Source organism: Phaethon lepturus, unplaced genomic scaffold, assembly GCF_000687285.1.
Source record: "Phaethon lepturus isolate BGI_N335 unplaced genomic scaffold, ASM68728v1 scaffold8133, whole genome shotgun sequence".
Taxonomy (NCBI): domain Eukaryota; kingdom Metazoa; phylum Chordata; class Aves; order Phaethontiformes; family Phaethontidae; genus Phaethon; species Phaethon lepturus.
In genome coordinates this window covers 41705-56709 of record NW_010529652.1, presented here as the reverse complement: position 1 = coordinate 56709, position 15005 = coordinate 41705, and the positions used below count along the sequence as shown (strand labels likewise).

At 44.6% G+C, this 15005-nt stretch overlaps 1 protein-coding gene across 1 annotated transcript in view; it reads right to left on the bottom strand.

Annotated features, from left to right (window-relative positions):
- Window positions 1–259: 259 nt before the first annotated feature.
- The window catches only part of LOC104618425 (protein phosphatase 1H), a gene marked incomplete at its 5' end in the record, with an annotated part of 53203 nt that continues 38457 nt past the window's right edge, over window positions 260–15005 (bottom strand). The window contains 3 exons of the mRNA XM_010284007.1: window positions 260–407; window positions 6520–6671; window positions 14860–14967. Coding sequence (XP_010282309.1) covers window positions 260–407; window positions 6520–6671; window positions 14860–14967 — 408 coding nt within the window. The remainder of the gene's footprint in view (window positions 408–6519; window positions 6672–14859; window positions 14968–15005) is intronic.

The window sequence follows — 15005 nt, the reverse complement described above, 5'->3', positions numbered from 1 at the left end:
TCCATAATATGCTAGCAGCATTTAAATCCCATTCCTGTTAAGCACCAAAACCATTTCTATAGGGAAATTGTAATCTTAAGGGTTATCTTTAATCATATACAGTATATGTGCAGAGCCCTACCTTTTGGGCAGAAAAATACCCCTCCCGCATTAGTTTTGAATAGATTACATCAATTGGAAGTGTCCTGGTGAGATCACCAAAAACATATTGTCTCTTCCCAAAAAGATCCCCATCCTATAACCACTCTTGATGCTACTTTCAGGACTGCTTGTTCCCGTGTATTAAAGGGATGACGTAGACAGAGATGTCGTCTCCAGAGCCCAGCCTGTCGTTGGATATTCGCCAGCCCCGGTCCTTCAGCACTCCTCTGGCTCGCATCACCAGGTCCTGCGCCGCCAGCGTGTACCTGTGGAAAAGGCAGAATACAGCCAGGGAGTGCTCGTCTTCATGAGGAAAGTGGGTTTTCACAGCCTGCCAGATTTACTGCTGTAAGCTACCAGCACAAGCTTCCCAGCGTTTTAGAAGCAGGCAGGAGAAATGCAAACCACGGTATAGCCACAAAGCAACCCCCTCCAGTTCAGTGACAGCTCCTGCATCAGAATCTGAAGGTATTTGACAGGTACCAATTGATCGAAAAGCCACTGGTCATTTTGGGGGCCCAGCTTCACCAGTTTTCAGAAAAATATTAACACACTTGCCTTAACAAATTTGCTTTCCAGGAGTAGTCTGAAAAATTGAGGACCCCAAATAACACAACTTGCTGTTGGAAACTACACCTTTGTTCACTAATACACTTGAAGGTAAACATGGCTTGACTACTTCAGAGACAAACCATAACAAAGCAAGCAATTTGAAAGTAAGTAATAGAGCACTAAAAATAAAATCCAAATTACACTTTAAACCAAGCAGACTAACTTGTCTGTTTTCCTTGACCATAGGAATGATTTTTAAATCTCTTTTATTCTGAAACTGGAAAAGGAAACTTACATTTAATACAGCCAGACTGACAGAGTCCCACAGTTCTTTCACATTTATGAATTCAGTCAAAACTGTGTGCATGTGAGTTGTCAAGTGCTTAATTTAGTGAAAGACCAAGTTTCATGTTCCTTCAAAACTCCCAGCCTGTGCTGGGCTGAGCAGCATTGGATTTATGGGAGTTATTTTCTGCCCTGATAAAATAATCGATGCTGCTTGGGGGCAGAAGGGTGTCAGAGTCCAAAAGGTGGTGCATGACAGTGCTCTGTCATGTGCTCTGATGTGTTCTCCCTTACTGTTTTACCTGCTGTTACTAGATCAACACATCTGTGTACTCATTTAGATGTCTCCTCTGAAAGAAATCTCATTATGGGTGAACAGCTACGGTCACATGTTTTTCTTTATCAGTTCAACACCTGGCTGAGACGTTTTGAATTTGGTTGGGTGGAGGCAAGCTTTTCTATGATTTGATAATTAAAAATTCATCAAACATTTAAAAGATTGACAAGAAAAAACAGTTCAACATTATGCCTGCCTGTGTTTTATCTGAAGCATAAGCATCAACCTCCAAGATGATGCAGTGCTCTGTGAAGCCAAACACACAGACCAGCAGAAGCAAAGCACACCTCTGTAGTTTCCAGAAACAGGAAGGACGAGAAAGTGTTTGCATTTCAAGATCCCCTTTTGCAGGGAGGATCCTTGGCCAGAAATGATCTGCCCAGATCCCATCTGAGGAACGGGAAAGAACAGTATCTCCACTGATCAGAAGCAGTGTGTGTGGGGGAAGTTTATTAAATGAGTATCCAGGACTGTTCTAACCCCAGACATTTTCACCACAGAATGCATTATTAAATGGGAATTTCTATCGGTAGAGACTTTCTTCACTCTCTGGGGATAAAAGAAGGAAAAGAACCCCAATTACGTTCTGTTTCTACAATTTTGGTGCCTTAAACTCAAGCGACTCCTTTGAACCAGGAATAGATTTATTTGCTCTACTAGAAAGATTTCTTCAGTGCAAACAAACCAACATTTGACTACCCAAAAGGTTTGATGTTAACTCCAAGTAATGTTGTACAGAAGCAATGCAGACCCTTGCTCCTAATGGTACCGAGAGGTAAAATTTCCAGCCCTCACTAGTCTTCACAGAAGATTTACTTCTTGCAGTAAGAGAAGGGCCCGAGGCATGAACTAACACACATGCTGGCACACACGCCAGCCCACAGGTTCCAGATAAGTCTGTACCAACGACCTCGAGGTACAACGGCAGGATGTAACAAAGCAGCACTGCCCCTGTTGTCCTAATGCAATATGAAATTGTAGTTTCTAATGGGAAAAAACCCAAACATACATACTTGGACTCCCCAGCTCCCAAATCAGATGCAGGGCTGAGGAACAAAAGGACTCCACGTGGCAAGCAAGAAACTGAATATTTATTCACAGCATGTCTGATGCTGAGTGAATTTTGGCTATAACATCTTTTCCAAGGATTTCTCAGCTATTGTCATAATTTAAGAGAAGAAAACACCCATCATTCTGGGAGACAACTTTGCCTTCCTCCTTTTTCTAATTAACAAGAGCTCCCCACATCTAAAGACTACAAAGGAATGAGTATTGCTCTTGACTGTATAAAGCTTTTTTGCCCATGTTTGGAGAAGGCAAGATAAAAAAAAAGGAATTTTAATATACCAGAAATTCTCTCTCAGTCAGACTGTGAAATACACAAGAAAACGGGCACATCGAAGCAAAGGAGAAGGAACAGGTGAAGGCAGCAGCAAGGTAACATACTCCTCTCCTTGTGTGGAGCTGAATTGAAGTGATGCTGTTCAGCTTGGCACTAGAGAAGATAGGGTGAGTCTCTTGTACCTGGAGATGAATAGCAGCAGCAGTCCATTACCGAATGTTTTATTCTCCAGTGCTGTGAACTTGGGATTCAGCTGTCAAGACAGCATTAGAGAACTGCTGAAGTAGTTTTAAAGTATCCACTTCCTCCTAATGAACAGCCTCACTGGAATACAACTTTTCTGTTTTAAGAATAAATATGTATTTTTTTTTTTCTGCTGAAGCTTTCAGTATTGATCAGTGAAAGTACTGCAGGAGAAATGGTGACAGTGGGGGAAACATGCTGCTGTCTGAGCAGCTTCTTATCTTCTCACACCCAGCAGGGGTGGAGAAAATCCCCAGCACCCTCATAAATCTCTAGCTAGTGGTGAGAGAGAGTGAGAAGGAACAAGAAAGGACAAGGAGGGAGGATGAGAAAAATAAGAGATTCCCAAGGTCAGTGGGTAAACCTGCATAAGCACATCTGAAGGAAATGGGCAAGTCATGCTTCTCTATCTTCATACCTCTTCAGAGAGATGACGTACGGAAAGCAGCAGTGTGTCACCACCACCTGTTCTCCACTCAGGGTCCCCTTCAGGCTCTTGTCTGCCACAATACCCGTAAGAGATGAGCTGGCTAAGAAATCCAGCTCCACCCGAGCTTCTTCACTCCATCGCCCTCATGGAGGAACTGTTCTCTAATCAAGCCTGTGCTGCCCATCACCTGCTGCCCAACTCCCCTGAGGCTGTGTCTGCCTGTCTGGGTGAAGACAGACCCCAGGACTTTGCTCTCCCTGCACTTGGACATGTTATGTTTGACAGGATTCAAAAATGTTTTTCTGTGGGTAACAAACACGCACAGTTCTGACAGTAAGTATCAGCCGGAGAGAGTCCCAAGAGCATTGCTGAGGGCTGTAAGCTCTTACCCATCAGCCTATAAAATGACTTCTAATTCAAATGGGAAGGATATTGTTCCCTCAAAGAGCTAATTACGTAACAGATAAGTACTCTGCAGCTCTAAAATCTTCCTCCCTAGCTTTTTTTTTTTTAAAATATGCTGCTGTCAGGGAATAAGTAGGCTACTGGGTCTGGTGGATCCAGAGTCTGCTCCACAGGTGGGTTCTCCAGAAGACCACAGCATTACCAAATCCAGGGGGCAAGTCTCTTTCTTACGTTCTGAGAAGTTTTCTACATCCCTGGAGATTTCACATTTCCAGCTGATCACCTCACCACAGACTATGTTGCTACACCCATCACAGAACCTGACATTTTGTGGGATATTATTTCCTTTAAACGTAACACTGATAATACTGCAAACAAGATTTTCCTGTCACTCACTAGTGAGAGCAATGAATGCAGCTCCACAGTCTGAGCTGCGATGCTATTGTAAATTCATTAGTTATACCTCATTTGGACCACTGTGAAGTAATTACATAAAACCTCTCACACAGTACTTTAAACCCTTTAAATATTCTTTACAATTAAGCAGCAAGAGCAATTCCACAAAGGTAATTTTCATAAATACCATTGTAAACTATGAGGGACTGCTCTAATTACCTTTTGCAAGCTGCTATGAGAAATGTCTTGCCACCACCATTTGTAAGCCTCTAAATGACCTGGCACAAAGTTACTTAAAAGAACAAATTAATTTTCAATTCAGATGTCCATTCATAGACCAGTAGGTCAAACACTAATAAATGTGTTTGTTCTAACCCATAATACAGTAGGCCCAGTTCTGGAGCGTGTTGCACTCATGCTGGCACGAACAGGGACTAATCCCCCACAATTACTGGGGCTAGACCAGCACAAACAAATCTAAATGAAACAAAAATCTCTTTTTTCCCTTTAGTGTCTCTGATTTCTATGACTGTTTTATAATGGATGAAAAATTACTCACCTAGCAAGTCAAAAGATTAAACATAGAATTCCCATTCCTACTGCAGCAAACGCAGTGGCCATCACCAGCTTTGGAAAGACCAAAAGGAACAAGACAGACACAACACACCCAGACTATATTCACAACAGACAGGACCAGCAAGGATGGTAGGAAGAGACAACTTCTCCCAATTACTAGATGAGAATGGAGACAGAGCAGGGCAGAGGTATTATATTTTACAGGGTGCCTTTGCAAGAGGAGAGTCAGGGGTGCAGAAATGTGAGCAAAAGCTCCCTAGCACTTCTGGACAGTGCTAGGGAATAATGGGAAGTGGACTGGGTGGGGCATCTTCTCCTACCTTAAATTAATGGCATATCTGCATAGCAAGGGCCAGATGTCCTGGAAGGGCCCCTCGCTAATCCCGCCTGATCTCCTCCCGGAGAGAGGGCAGGGACACTTCCATGCCTTGCTGAAGTAAAGACAGCCCTGACTGTCATTCATACCACATGTCCTCTTCAGTGCAAGGAGGTGGAGAAGGTCAAAATATTGCGGTTGCAGCTTCATGCTAACCATTCATTCACCTGAAGACTGACTGCTTGCAGCAAAACCTTGTTTTGCATTTTATGTTTGTAAGCGGAAAATATTTTGTAAGCAAGAAAATACTGCTTGTGAGTTACTCTGGAGCTGCTCTCACTTTAAAACCCAAGTGACTGTCAGGGGGTTCCAGTTACCTTTGTTGTTTGCTGATGGAGAACAGGGCTGACCCTGTGAGGATGACCACTTAGAAACATGAGAAACACCAGTCATTTTGAGATGGGTTTCCCTCTGTCCTCAAGAGTTGCCGCATCTAAACAACTGTAACTTGAGCTCTCGCATGTTTTCACTTGGATGCTGAGATATCCCAGAGCTTATTTCTGAAGCTCTGCTTTCCGCAGGCCAACTGAGGTTGCATAAAAGCTCTCTTCCTCACTCTCAGCCCAGGGCAAGGGCAGAAGACAGCGACAGACAGGCCTGAATTCAGGAGCAACACACACTTCCCTTCCTGAACAGTCCCTAGGGAAGGATAAAGCTCTTTCAACTTTCACAGTCCTCCCTTTTACAAGCGAGAGACTTCTGATCTCTAATATTTTAATTCATGGTGACACTGAATCCAGCAACAGACTGATGGACTCACTCAAGGCAGCGCTTTTGCTAGTTGTTTGGGAACTTGTTTGCTGGATGGTATGTTTTAAAGAGAGCAACTGATCAAGTAAGAGGTGATAAAGACAGGAAAATGAAAACTATGAGGTAGGCTAAAATTGTGAAATGCAACAGAATTCAACTAAAGGAAATAGAGTCGGACTTTCCATCTATTTTCATCTATTTTGTCACCACACCTGTCCTGTAGCTGGCAGCACTGAGCATCCCCTACTGAAGGTGGGTTTAAAAGTCACGGCATGACCAGGAATGAGGAACTACTCTGTGCAGTATTTATACATACAGCGAGAGAGAGGGAGGTATATGCTGATGAAGTCCTAGTGAGCAACAATCTTTACTGTTAAAGGACCATCCAGGAGAGTTAAGTGGAAAACTGCTGGAGACAGAGACCTGTTGCCATGTTCTTCTAAGACCTCAGCCTCCTATAGTTTCCACAGGAGCTAGCAGAGCAAGCAAAATGGATCCCTTGCCAAGATACTGTGACCCCACAACTTTTCCTCTGAAGGCTGGCAATTCGGAGTTGTAACAGAAAAAAAAAAAAAGTGCCGCATCTTTACTGATTGTTATTCATATCATACTTTCTACTAAACTACGTCACCAAAAAGGACTCTCACTTCCACAGAGAAGCTAGAAAGCCAGGGATCAGCACAAACCTGTGGGGATCATCAGGGTCACAGTTTGGTAGAAAGTTAGTGACAGCTTCTGCCACTTCTTCATTTAACAGCACATCCCAGAGTCCATCAGTAGCTAGGATCAGAACATCATCTGGCCCATGCTCATACTGCAGCAGGTCGTAGACTCTCACCTAAAACAAAAAAAAACCCAAGAGACATTCATGAAGGAAGAGACTGTCTGACCTGTTTGTGAAACATTGCTGAGTTTGGCTGTGAGTTAGCAGGTTCAGCCAGGGCACTGAAATACCTCTCCTACACTTGCTGGGGTCTATCTCCAGTTTAGCCCTTGAGCCGGCAACTCTCCCTGAGCCAGCAACTCTCCCCAACTCAGCTCGGCACAGCTCAGGTGCCAGGATGGATGCAAGTGTTCCTGAGCAAGGCTGCAAAGCACCACGCTGCTTGCTGCCAGCAGTGCTTGAAGCCTCCCCCACCCAGCAGCCTGGCTCGGCGTGTGAGGCTCTTCCCTATCATTGGCAGGACTAGTCATATGGAAGCTGAATAATTTATTTGATGAATTTTTGATATTTTATAATAAAATATTCACAAATAATTGTTTTCACTATTTGTCCAGATCTATTTAACTCTAACAGATAAATTGCACGTGTTTGGAAATGCCTGTGTTGCCGAAGGTCTAGAAAAATGAATGCGATGCCTGAGGTAGCCACTACACTCAAGAATTATGCCTGGGCAAGTGTCCTGGTTTCAGCTGGGATGGAGTTAATTTTCTTCGTAGAAGCTTGTATGAGGCTGTATTTTGGGTTTGGAATGAGAAAATGTTGATAATGTGCTGGTGTTTTCAGTTTTTGCTAAGCAGTCCAAGACTGTCCAGCTTCTCGTGCTGGCCTGCCAGCGAGCAGCCTGGGGTGTACGGGAGGCTGCAAGGGGACACAGCCAGGACAGCTGACCCAGGCTGGCCAAATACCATATCATACCGAATATCATATGATGTCATGCTTGGTATATAAAGCTGTGGGAAGAAGAAGGGAGGTGTGGAAGGACGTTCAGAGTTATGGCGTCTGTCTTCCCAAGCAACCATTACGTGTGACGGAGCCCAGCTTCCCTGGAGATGGCTGAACACCTGCCTGCCCATGGGGAGCGGTGAATGAATTCCTTGTTTTGCTTTGCTTGTGCGCGCGGCTTTTGCTTTACTTATTAAACTGTTTTTTTCTCAACCCACGAGTTTTCTCACTTTTACTCTTCTGATTCTCTCCCCCATCCCACGGTGGGGGAGTGAGCGGCTGCGTGGGGCTTAGTTGCCGGCTGGGGCTAAACCACGACAGCGAGTAGTTTGACGAAATGGAGAGAAACCATTTACCTGCTCGGTTACGTTTATCTGTAAGGAGTTCAGAGGGTAGAGACCGATTCGAGATCTGCACAAGAGTGAACCTCCAAGCTTCTCCACACGGTTACAATACCCACCAGCTTCACCTCATCAGTCTGCAGCCACAGCCAGGTTGAGCACTGCTGCTGGCATCTCCGTAACACCCTGCCTTTACGGCGACTTCCACCGTCCTCTTCCTGATGAGGCCGCGGAAAGCAGGAGCAGAGGGGCCAGATGCCGGGCGGGCCGGCAGGCCATCAGCCCAGCCAGAATATGAGAAAAGGTCATGGGAAGTGTTTTAAAACGACCCTTTAGTTGGGTGTAACTGTCCCTCCAGCACACTCTGCAATCTGGCTGACAAACCGCCTGCGATTCCCAGGCTGCAATGAGGAGCCGTTAGGAAGCACTCATAGAGCACTTTAATTACCACAGTAACAACTACAGTTTGAAAGAAGTGTCACAACCTTGGCAACACAGACAGGAAGAAACGATCATCTGTACTGAAGTTTGGAAATGGTGCACCTCATCACACGCCCTGCGCCGGCCTTGGGCTCCACTAACAGCAGCGGCAGTCAGGAAATTTGTTGGGACGAGCACTTGGCAGAACTAGAAAATACGAGCTGTTTTATTCGCCCTCCTGGTGCATTCTCCCTTTAGTGAACCACGAAGCAGGCAATGCACATAAAATAGCTGGACCTTTTAATGTAATTATGATTTTATGGGACTGCAAGAGTACTGGAGGGGAAAAAAAAAAAAAAATCACCTAGACCTGACTGCTAATCCTTACTTGTTCATCTTTCACTCAAAAGCACAAGAAGGTCATTTGGAAAATGTAGCCTTCACTTCATTATCTACAGGAGCAGCTGAATAAGGACTTTGGAGAGGATTAAAGTCAAGGCAAGATACTCTCTTCATTAGAGCAGATCTCCTTATTCCAACTGAGTGGGAATACTGTTATAGATCCCTGCGTATAGCACAGCTCTTCTCTCAAGCCCATTGCACAGAAACCAGTAGTTGCCATAGTCCCCATTCCCCAAAGTTTAGTTCAGCCTATAACAGCCCAGGGTTTCAACTCAGAAATCACTGTGGTGTGGGGGGTAAGTTGGCCAATACAGCTATCAATAAGGAGTACATGTTCTGGTCAGACCTCTTGGGTATGGGCAAATATTTGAGAAAGCATCAGGGTTAATGCTCAGGGATGTGCTCAGCAAGCAAGCCCTTTGCAGGAAAAAACAAACTTCAAACATCAGCACTAAGAAAAACACGTCTACCATGGCTCTCCCATCCAGGCAAAGTACACAAGAGCCTTTTTCACAGCGTTGGTGGGGGAGAAGGCAGGAAACCAAGACCATGCATCACTGATTTGAATCCTCCTGAAATGAACAATCTTGTCTGACTGGGGAGCGGCACCAGAGTGTGTAAGAAACTTGTCAAAGCCACCTGCAGCAAATGCACAAGTCAAAAGGTCCAAATCCTTGGTGTCGCACAATGCTAGAGCAACACCAAGAACAGATCATTTGACCAAGAACATATTTTTTTTTTTGGGGAAAGGGAAAAGAAACAATGCAATCACTGATTTTACGGGTAATCTGGGAACAAAATAGTTACTTCCTCAAAGCAAAAGCTTTGTGAACTGAGCACCTCCAGAAATGGGTACCATTGTGAAGGAACTAGAGGTCAGAAGAGGTGCAGAGAAAGGCAGTGGAGTGAGCAATAAGGGATGCTAGGCTGGTACCAAGGCTAAGCAAAAGACTGCCAAGCTTACTGGAGGCAAGCTTGGGGCAACTTCAGGTAAGATTCTTGTATATAAGGATCAGGTAGCACTTGCAAGAAAATGTTCACTGAAATGCAGCTTTGTCTGTCTGCCAAATACTGCAGCAGCAAGACATCAAGGCAGCCATGTCCACACAATACTTAAGAGAAAATTAAGCTTTTTCTTTCTGTCTTTTCTCAGACGTCTAAAATACAGCTGCAGGTGCTCTTAGGGTGTTGCTGACAAAAATGAGTTAATTTAGAGCTGTCCAGTCTATTGTAGGTTCAGGTTTGCTCACAGACTGCCTTGCCCAGGCTCACAAACGAGCCAGCTCCTAATCCTTCATTTTTCTGCCAGCAGCTTTGTTCTAGTTCTTATTTTCAGTGGGAGTCTCTTGCAGTAGCAACGCATGCCTTGAGCTGGACACGGAGCGGTGTGAGAGAAGAGCTGCCAGAGGCACACAGGTGGGCAGCACCACCAAGGCGCACGTAATAGATGCTCAGACCACCAGAGCTCACTGGATACCCACTCCACGCACCCCATGTTGGGCAATACCCCATGCTGGGCAACACCCCACAGCATGTTCCATGCACACGGTACAAAAAAGGTGAGGGAGTGTGATATGCCGGAGTTTCAGAAAGACAAGCAGAGATCCGGGGAGTTACTTAAGTGCCTGCAACAGCAAGCAACCCCACAGCCCTGTAAATATTATGTGACCGAAAACAGCTCTTTGCCTCCAATGGAGATTACTGCTTTTTGATTTTGATTTTTATTTTTTAATTCCAGAGCCAACCTACCTAATGACCACCTCCTTTCTGTAGCTGTATTTCAGGAAACTAAACAACAGTGAAGTTTAGGCAATGTTCTGCCTGCGGCATAAGTTTGTACAAAGCTGCACGCACTGTGAAACAGTATTACATAGCCCCGCTCACGCAGATGATGGCTGGCCAGATACCATCCAGCAGTGCAGCGGTTTCCTTAACTGGTGCTGCACCCTTGACAAATTTCCTATCAGTTCCACCCCGAATCTTCAGTCTTTCCCTCATGACTCCTTGCTTCTGCAGCCAGATGTCAATCCTGATAATGCCCCCCAGAACTTGTGTCCTCTGCCCCAAACACCTTGGGCTACCTGTGCTCTGTCCTCTGCCTCCTGTGCTGTCCTGGCAAACTTTCTCACTCTTCAATATCTCTGAAGCGTCAGAGCAGCTGTCAAAGGAGCCCAGTTTGGTCACCGTACTTCTACTATCCACTGATGTCTTCTTGTAGAGCAGCTGACCTGTTCACTAGCTAAACCTGACTTTAGCAACCAGAAAATTTTAAAAGCCAGCTATAAGGAAGGAGTACCAGGACCTTGGCAGCACAAGCACCTATGACAATAAGCACTGGGTCACACTGTATTTTATCCTGACTGGTACTTACAGATCTCTGCTGATAGGTAACAGTGGATACACACCGCTAGAGCACACAGCCACACATGACATCTTTCTGAACATGCGTTACGCAGTTTGTCACATAAAGCCTTTCTTCAATCCAGGTATTTGTTTCTCATATTGCTCGCCTACATGCAGTCAAAAGCGCTGAGAAAAATGCTCTGGGCAAGCAACAGACAGCTGGGTCGGTTTTATATTTACATTTCAAACAGATCTACCCACAGGACAAAACCTGCGTTTGGCTGCTGAAAAGGACGGCAGCAGCTCTGCGAAGGCGCTGCGGCTTGTTTGCCAGGTTTGTTTTTAAGAGGCAGCCAACGTGAGTCCCTGCAGCTCGAAAACTGTTCACAACAGAGTGACATGAGAGCCTGCAGCCACCTGAGGTGCTCCTCAGCAGCCAGCCCCAGGGGAACTGAAGCCAAACAACAGCCCGCATTCACTCGCCTACACTATTGATCAACTCAGCTACTTCAATAAATTAAGCCCGTTCTTAATTGTATCGTCCCTTTTTATGCGCAGTGTTATCCAGCGCAGCTTCGCTGGCAAACAGCGAGATCTTTCAATACCACCCTCCAAGTAATTTATATGTAAATAATAAAAAGCAGGTCCCAACACTGCTCCCTGCAGCACTCACCAATTAATCTCCTTTTAGCTTTTTACTGCCACCCTTTGTTTCCTGCCCTTTAGCCAATTTCCAGTAGACTGTGCCAACTTTCCACTTAGTCTGTAGCTTCATATCTTTTATATTAATAACCTGTGATGCAGAACAGTTTCTCAAACATTTTCTGAGAAATCAAAATGCTCATGCAAGACCATCTACTGCATTTATTATTTTTTTTAATTCTCTGGTAGACATAACCCTGAAGGACTTCAAGCCACTAAGGTGGATGTTTGCTTCTTGAAACCACCTTGACTCCCTTTGATCACACTGTACTACTGTAAGTTTTTGCCTTGCTTGTTCCTTTAAACGGTGTAATTCCTAAAGATTTCTCCAGAAGGCAGATGTGAATCTAAAATATTCTCCTTTGACATATTTGTGGAGTTGTCAGAAAGATTTTACTAGCATAATGGAAGGAGAAAAATTCTCCTTCATTACCTTCTTATCATTTGCTGTGGTGGGTGGCTTCAGCTTCATCGCTGGCAAGGGTCAAACACTGCCGTGAAGCCACACCTCTCCCACCAAACGGCTGAGCTGCCATTTGAAAAATTTCAGGATGAAATTCTTCTTTTCAGCTGCAACAAGGTGGCTCTTGCTGAGCTTTGAAAAGCAGAATTTCCTGCCGAAAGCTTTCAAATGAACTGTTCCATTATGAAAAATAAATATTTAATTCCATGCCAGAGAGCCTCAGCCATGGCTAGCCTGCTTTGTGCTACTCCAGTTCATTATAAAAGGCTCAATTCTCTAGAGCTCACCAACCTGCAGAAGTCCTCCAAATCTGGTCTCATAACAGCTGAGCCACTGAATCCTGATTACATTTGTCAGTCTTGGCTACATGACTTCTCCCATAGCCTGGCACTCTATCAAAGTATCATTTCACACCACCCTCAAATTACTTTTATATGCCTATTTCTGGATGTAGTCTCAGGGATGCTTACCTTTCCTTGAGCTAAATTCTGGTGGACATGGCATATCAGAGCTTTGTCATGCTGGAAGTAAAATATTCTGAAAACTCATCATGTTGCCCCCAACTTGGGAAAGGATGCTGTAATTATGGCACAGAAACAGAAGCCAGGGGACTTGGATCCTCTGTCACGACTCACTGTGCACCTTAATTTCCTGTGCCTCCCCTTTTCCAGGTCTGGAAACCAGACATTGTATTCCCCTATCTCTATATAAAAAATTCGAAATCCCATGCTGCACAAGGGCCAAATATGACTGCTGCTTGACGCCACTGCCTTTAATTCCAAGTGCCAAGCTTCCCAGATGGCAGCACAAAAAACATTGTTTCTTAATGCTGTTTTCTGTGCAAGATGCACTGTCCATGTATGGACAGAACAAGTCAGGGAAAAACATGAGGAGATAAAGCACTGGGGCTCTCTCTGGGAAAAGAAGGAAGAGATGATTAAGAGAAGGAGGTGCAATGGAAAGCAAGTTGGAGCATATGTTACTTCCTAATAAGATTCAGGGCTTTTTTTGCCAGTATCTCTCAACTGAGGCGGCTGGTGCTCTGTCTTTCCCTCTCCTGCCTTCGTACATTTCTGCTGAATTTAGCTGTGAAGGGAATGTGGAAACAAAGCCAATTTTGCTTCCCTTTTGCAAAGCAGTTAAGAGATCCTGAAACGTGGACAGCATATGAACTGGATGTCATATTCCAGAATTTGAACACGTACAGACAGACTCCACACAAATCAGAAAAGCCCACGAGAAGCTTTGGTTTATACACACAGACATACACCGCAGCAGCAATTGGCAGAGATGATGCTGCTGAGACACTGTGCTGCAGCCATTACATACCCCAGAAACACTGGGTCTCAGCATGCCAGAAAGAAAAATAAATAGGTAGAATTGCATCATTTCGCTGGCACTAAACAAATCCATCACAGTGATGAGAACAGAGCTGCTGCCTGCCTGGCTGAGAACAGGAGCAGGTCCCAAGTGAGGGATACCACACATTCAAAGGGCGGGAAGAGGGAAGGTACTGGGCTGACAGCAAGGAAACATAAAGAAGGGGCTGTCTGTAGATCTCCCCCTTTTTCTTCAGGGCCAGAATCTCTCAATCACTTTTTAAATTTTTATTTGTGAAGTCTCAAAGATGTTCTAAGCAAGGTTAATTTAATAATTTGCTTCCTTCCTAGCAGTATTATGTCATTTGTGTATTTTCATTCTCTTGCACTGCTATAGCAAGCAATAAATTCAAGGTCGAACACTGTGTATGGTTAAAACTCCAGCAAGCCAGTTAACGTCTCTCAGCATTTGGGCCACGGAAGCAAAACCTCCTTTTTTCGTGCTGTCATCAGATGGTTTGCCCTTGCTAAATATTTTATGAAAAATATGTGTCATCTGTTCCTTGACGTAGGAGCATGAATGCAGTTACAGAGGGGAAAAAAGCGAGGTTTGCATGTTTCTTCTTAACGAATACATTTAAATCCCTTTGGAAGGCTTGATATCCTTCAGTACAATGTCTCTGGCGGTCAAAACCTTGAATTGTTTGTGGTGAGGCAAGGCAGAATGATGGAGGCATTTAAAACTACTCCAACACAAATACTGCATAATCCACTCGTTATGCCATCATTTGGGAATGCACACTGCCATTCCTGCCATTATTTGGTGTTTGCACAAAACCACCATAAAGAATTAAGAACTAGAGGTGAGGGGGCAGACAGAGAGAACCATAAAGCACTCTTCCAATTGCTCTTGGCATTTTCCAGCTTAAGAGTTGATCTGGTATCCTATGTGTAATGCAGGTTACTATGCTGCCATGGAAGACATACAGTGCTCCCTTTTGGAGAACACAGATTTACATCAGCTTTTGTGAAGGTAGCATGACCTAGGCCTCAAGGGGAGCTAGAGCACATGAAGGTGGGGAGAGACGGGTATCTGTCACACTGAACGGCGAGGCTATGGGATAACCATAGACCAGGGAGTGAGAAGGCATCAATGCTCTGCCAGGGATGTGGAGCAACTACAGCCAGGGCACACAGCTGGGGAACTTGGAACGTTCCTACTACGTAGATGTTACTTCCCTTTGGGAAGGGCAGCATGTTACCTGAATTGGACAACAATCAGAATGGTCAATTTGGGAAGAACAAATAAGCACACTAAGAATATTTGTCTGTCTCCCACAAATCAGATAGTTGAACCTTAGCTGTTTTACCTCAGGAGATGAGGACAGGAAAGGTTTGATATATATATTGGAGTCGTGCACTTTCAGGTCATGGTCTCCCAGTCCTCGGGTCACTCCAATCGTTGCCATAACCCGAGCCTGGAAAAAAAAGAAAAGCAATGGGATCAAATCTTGTT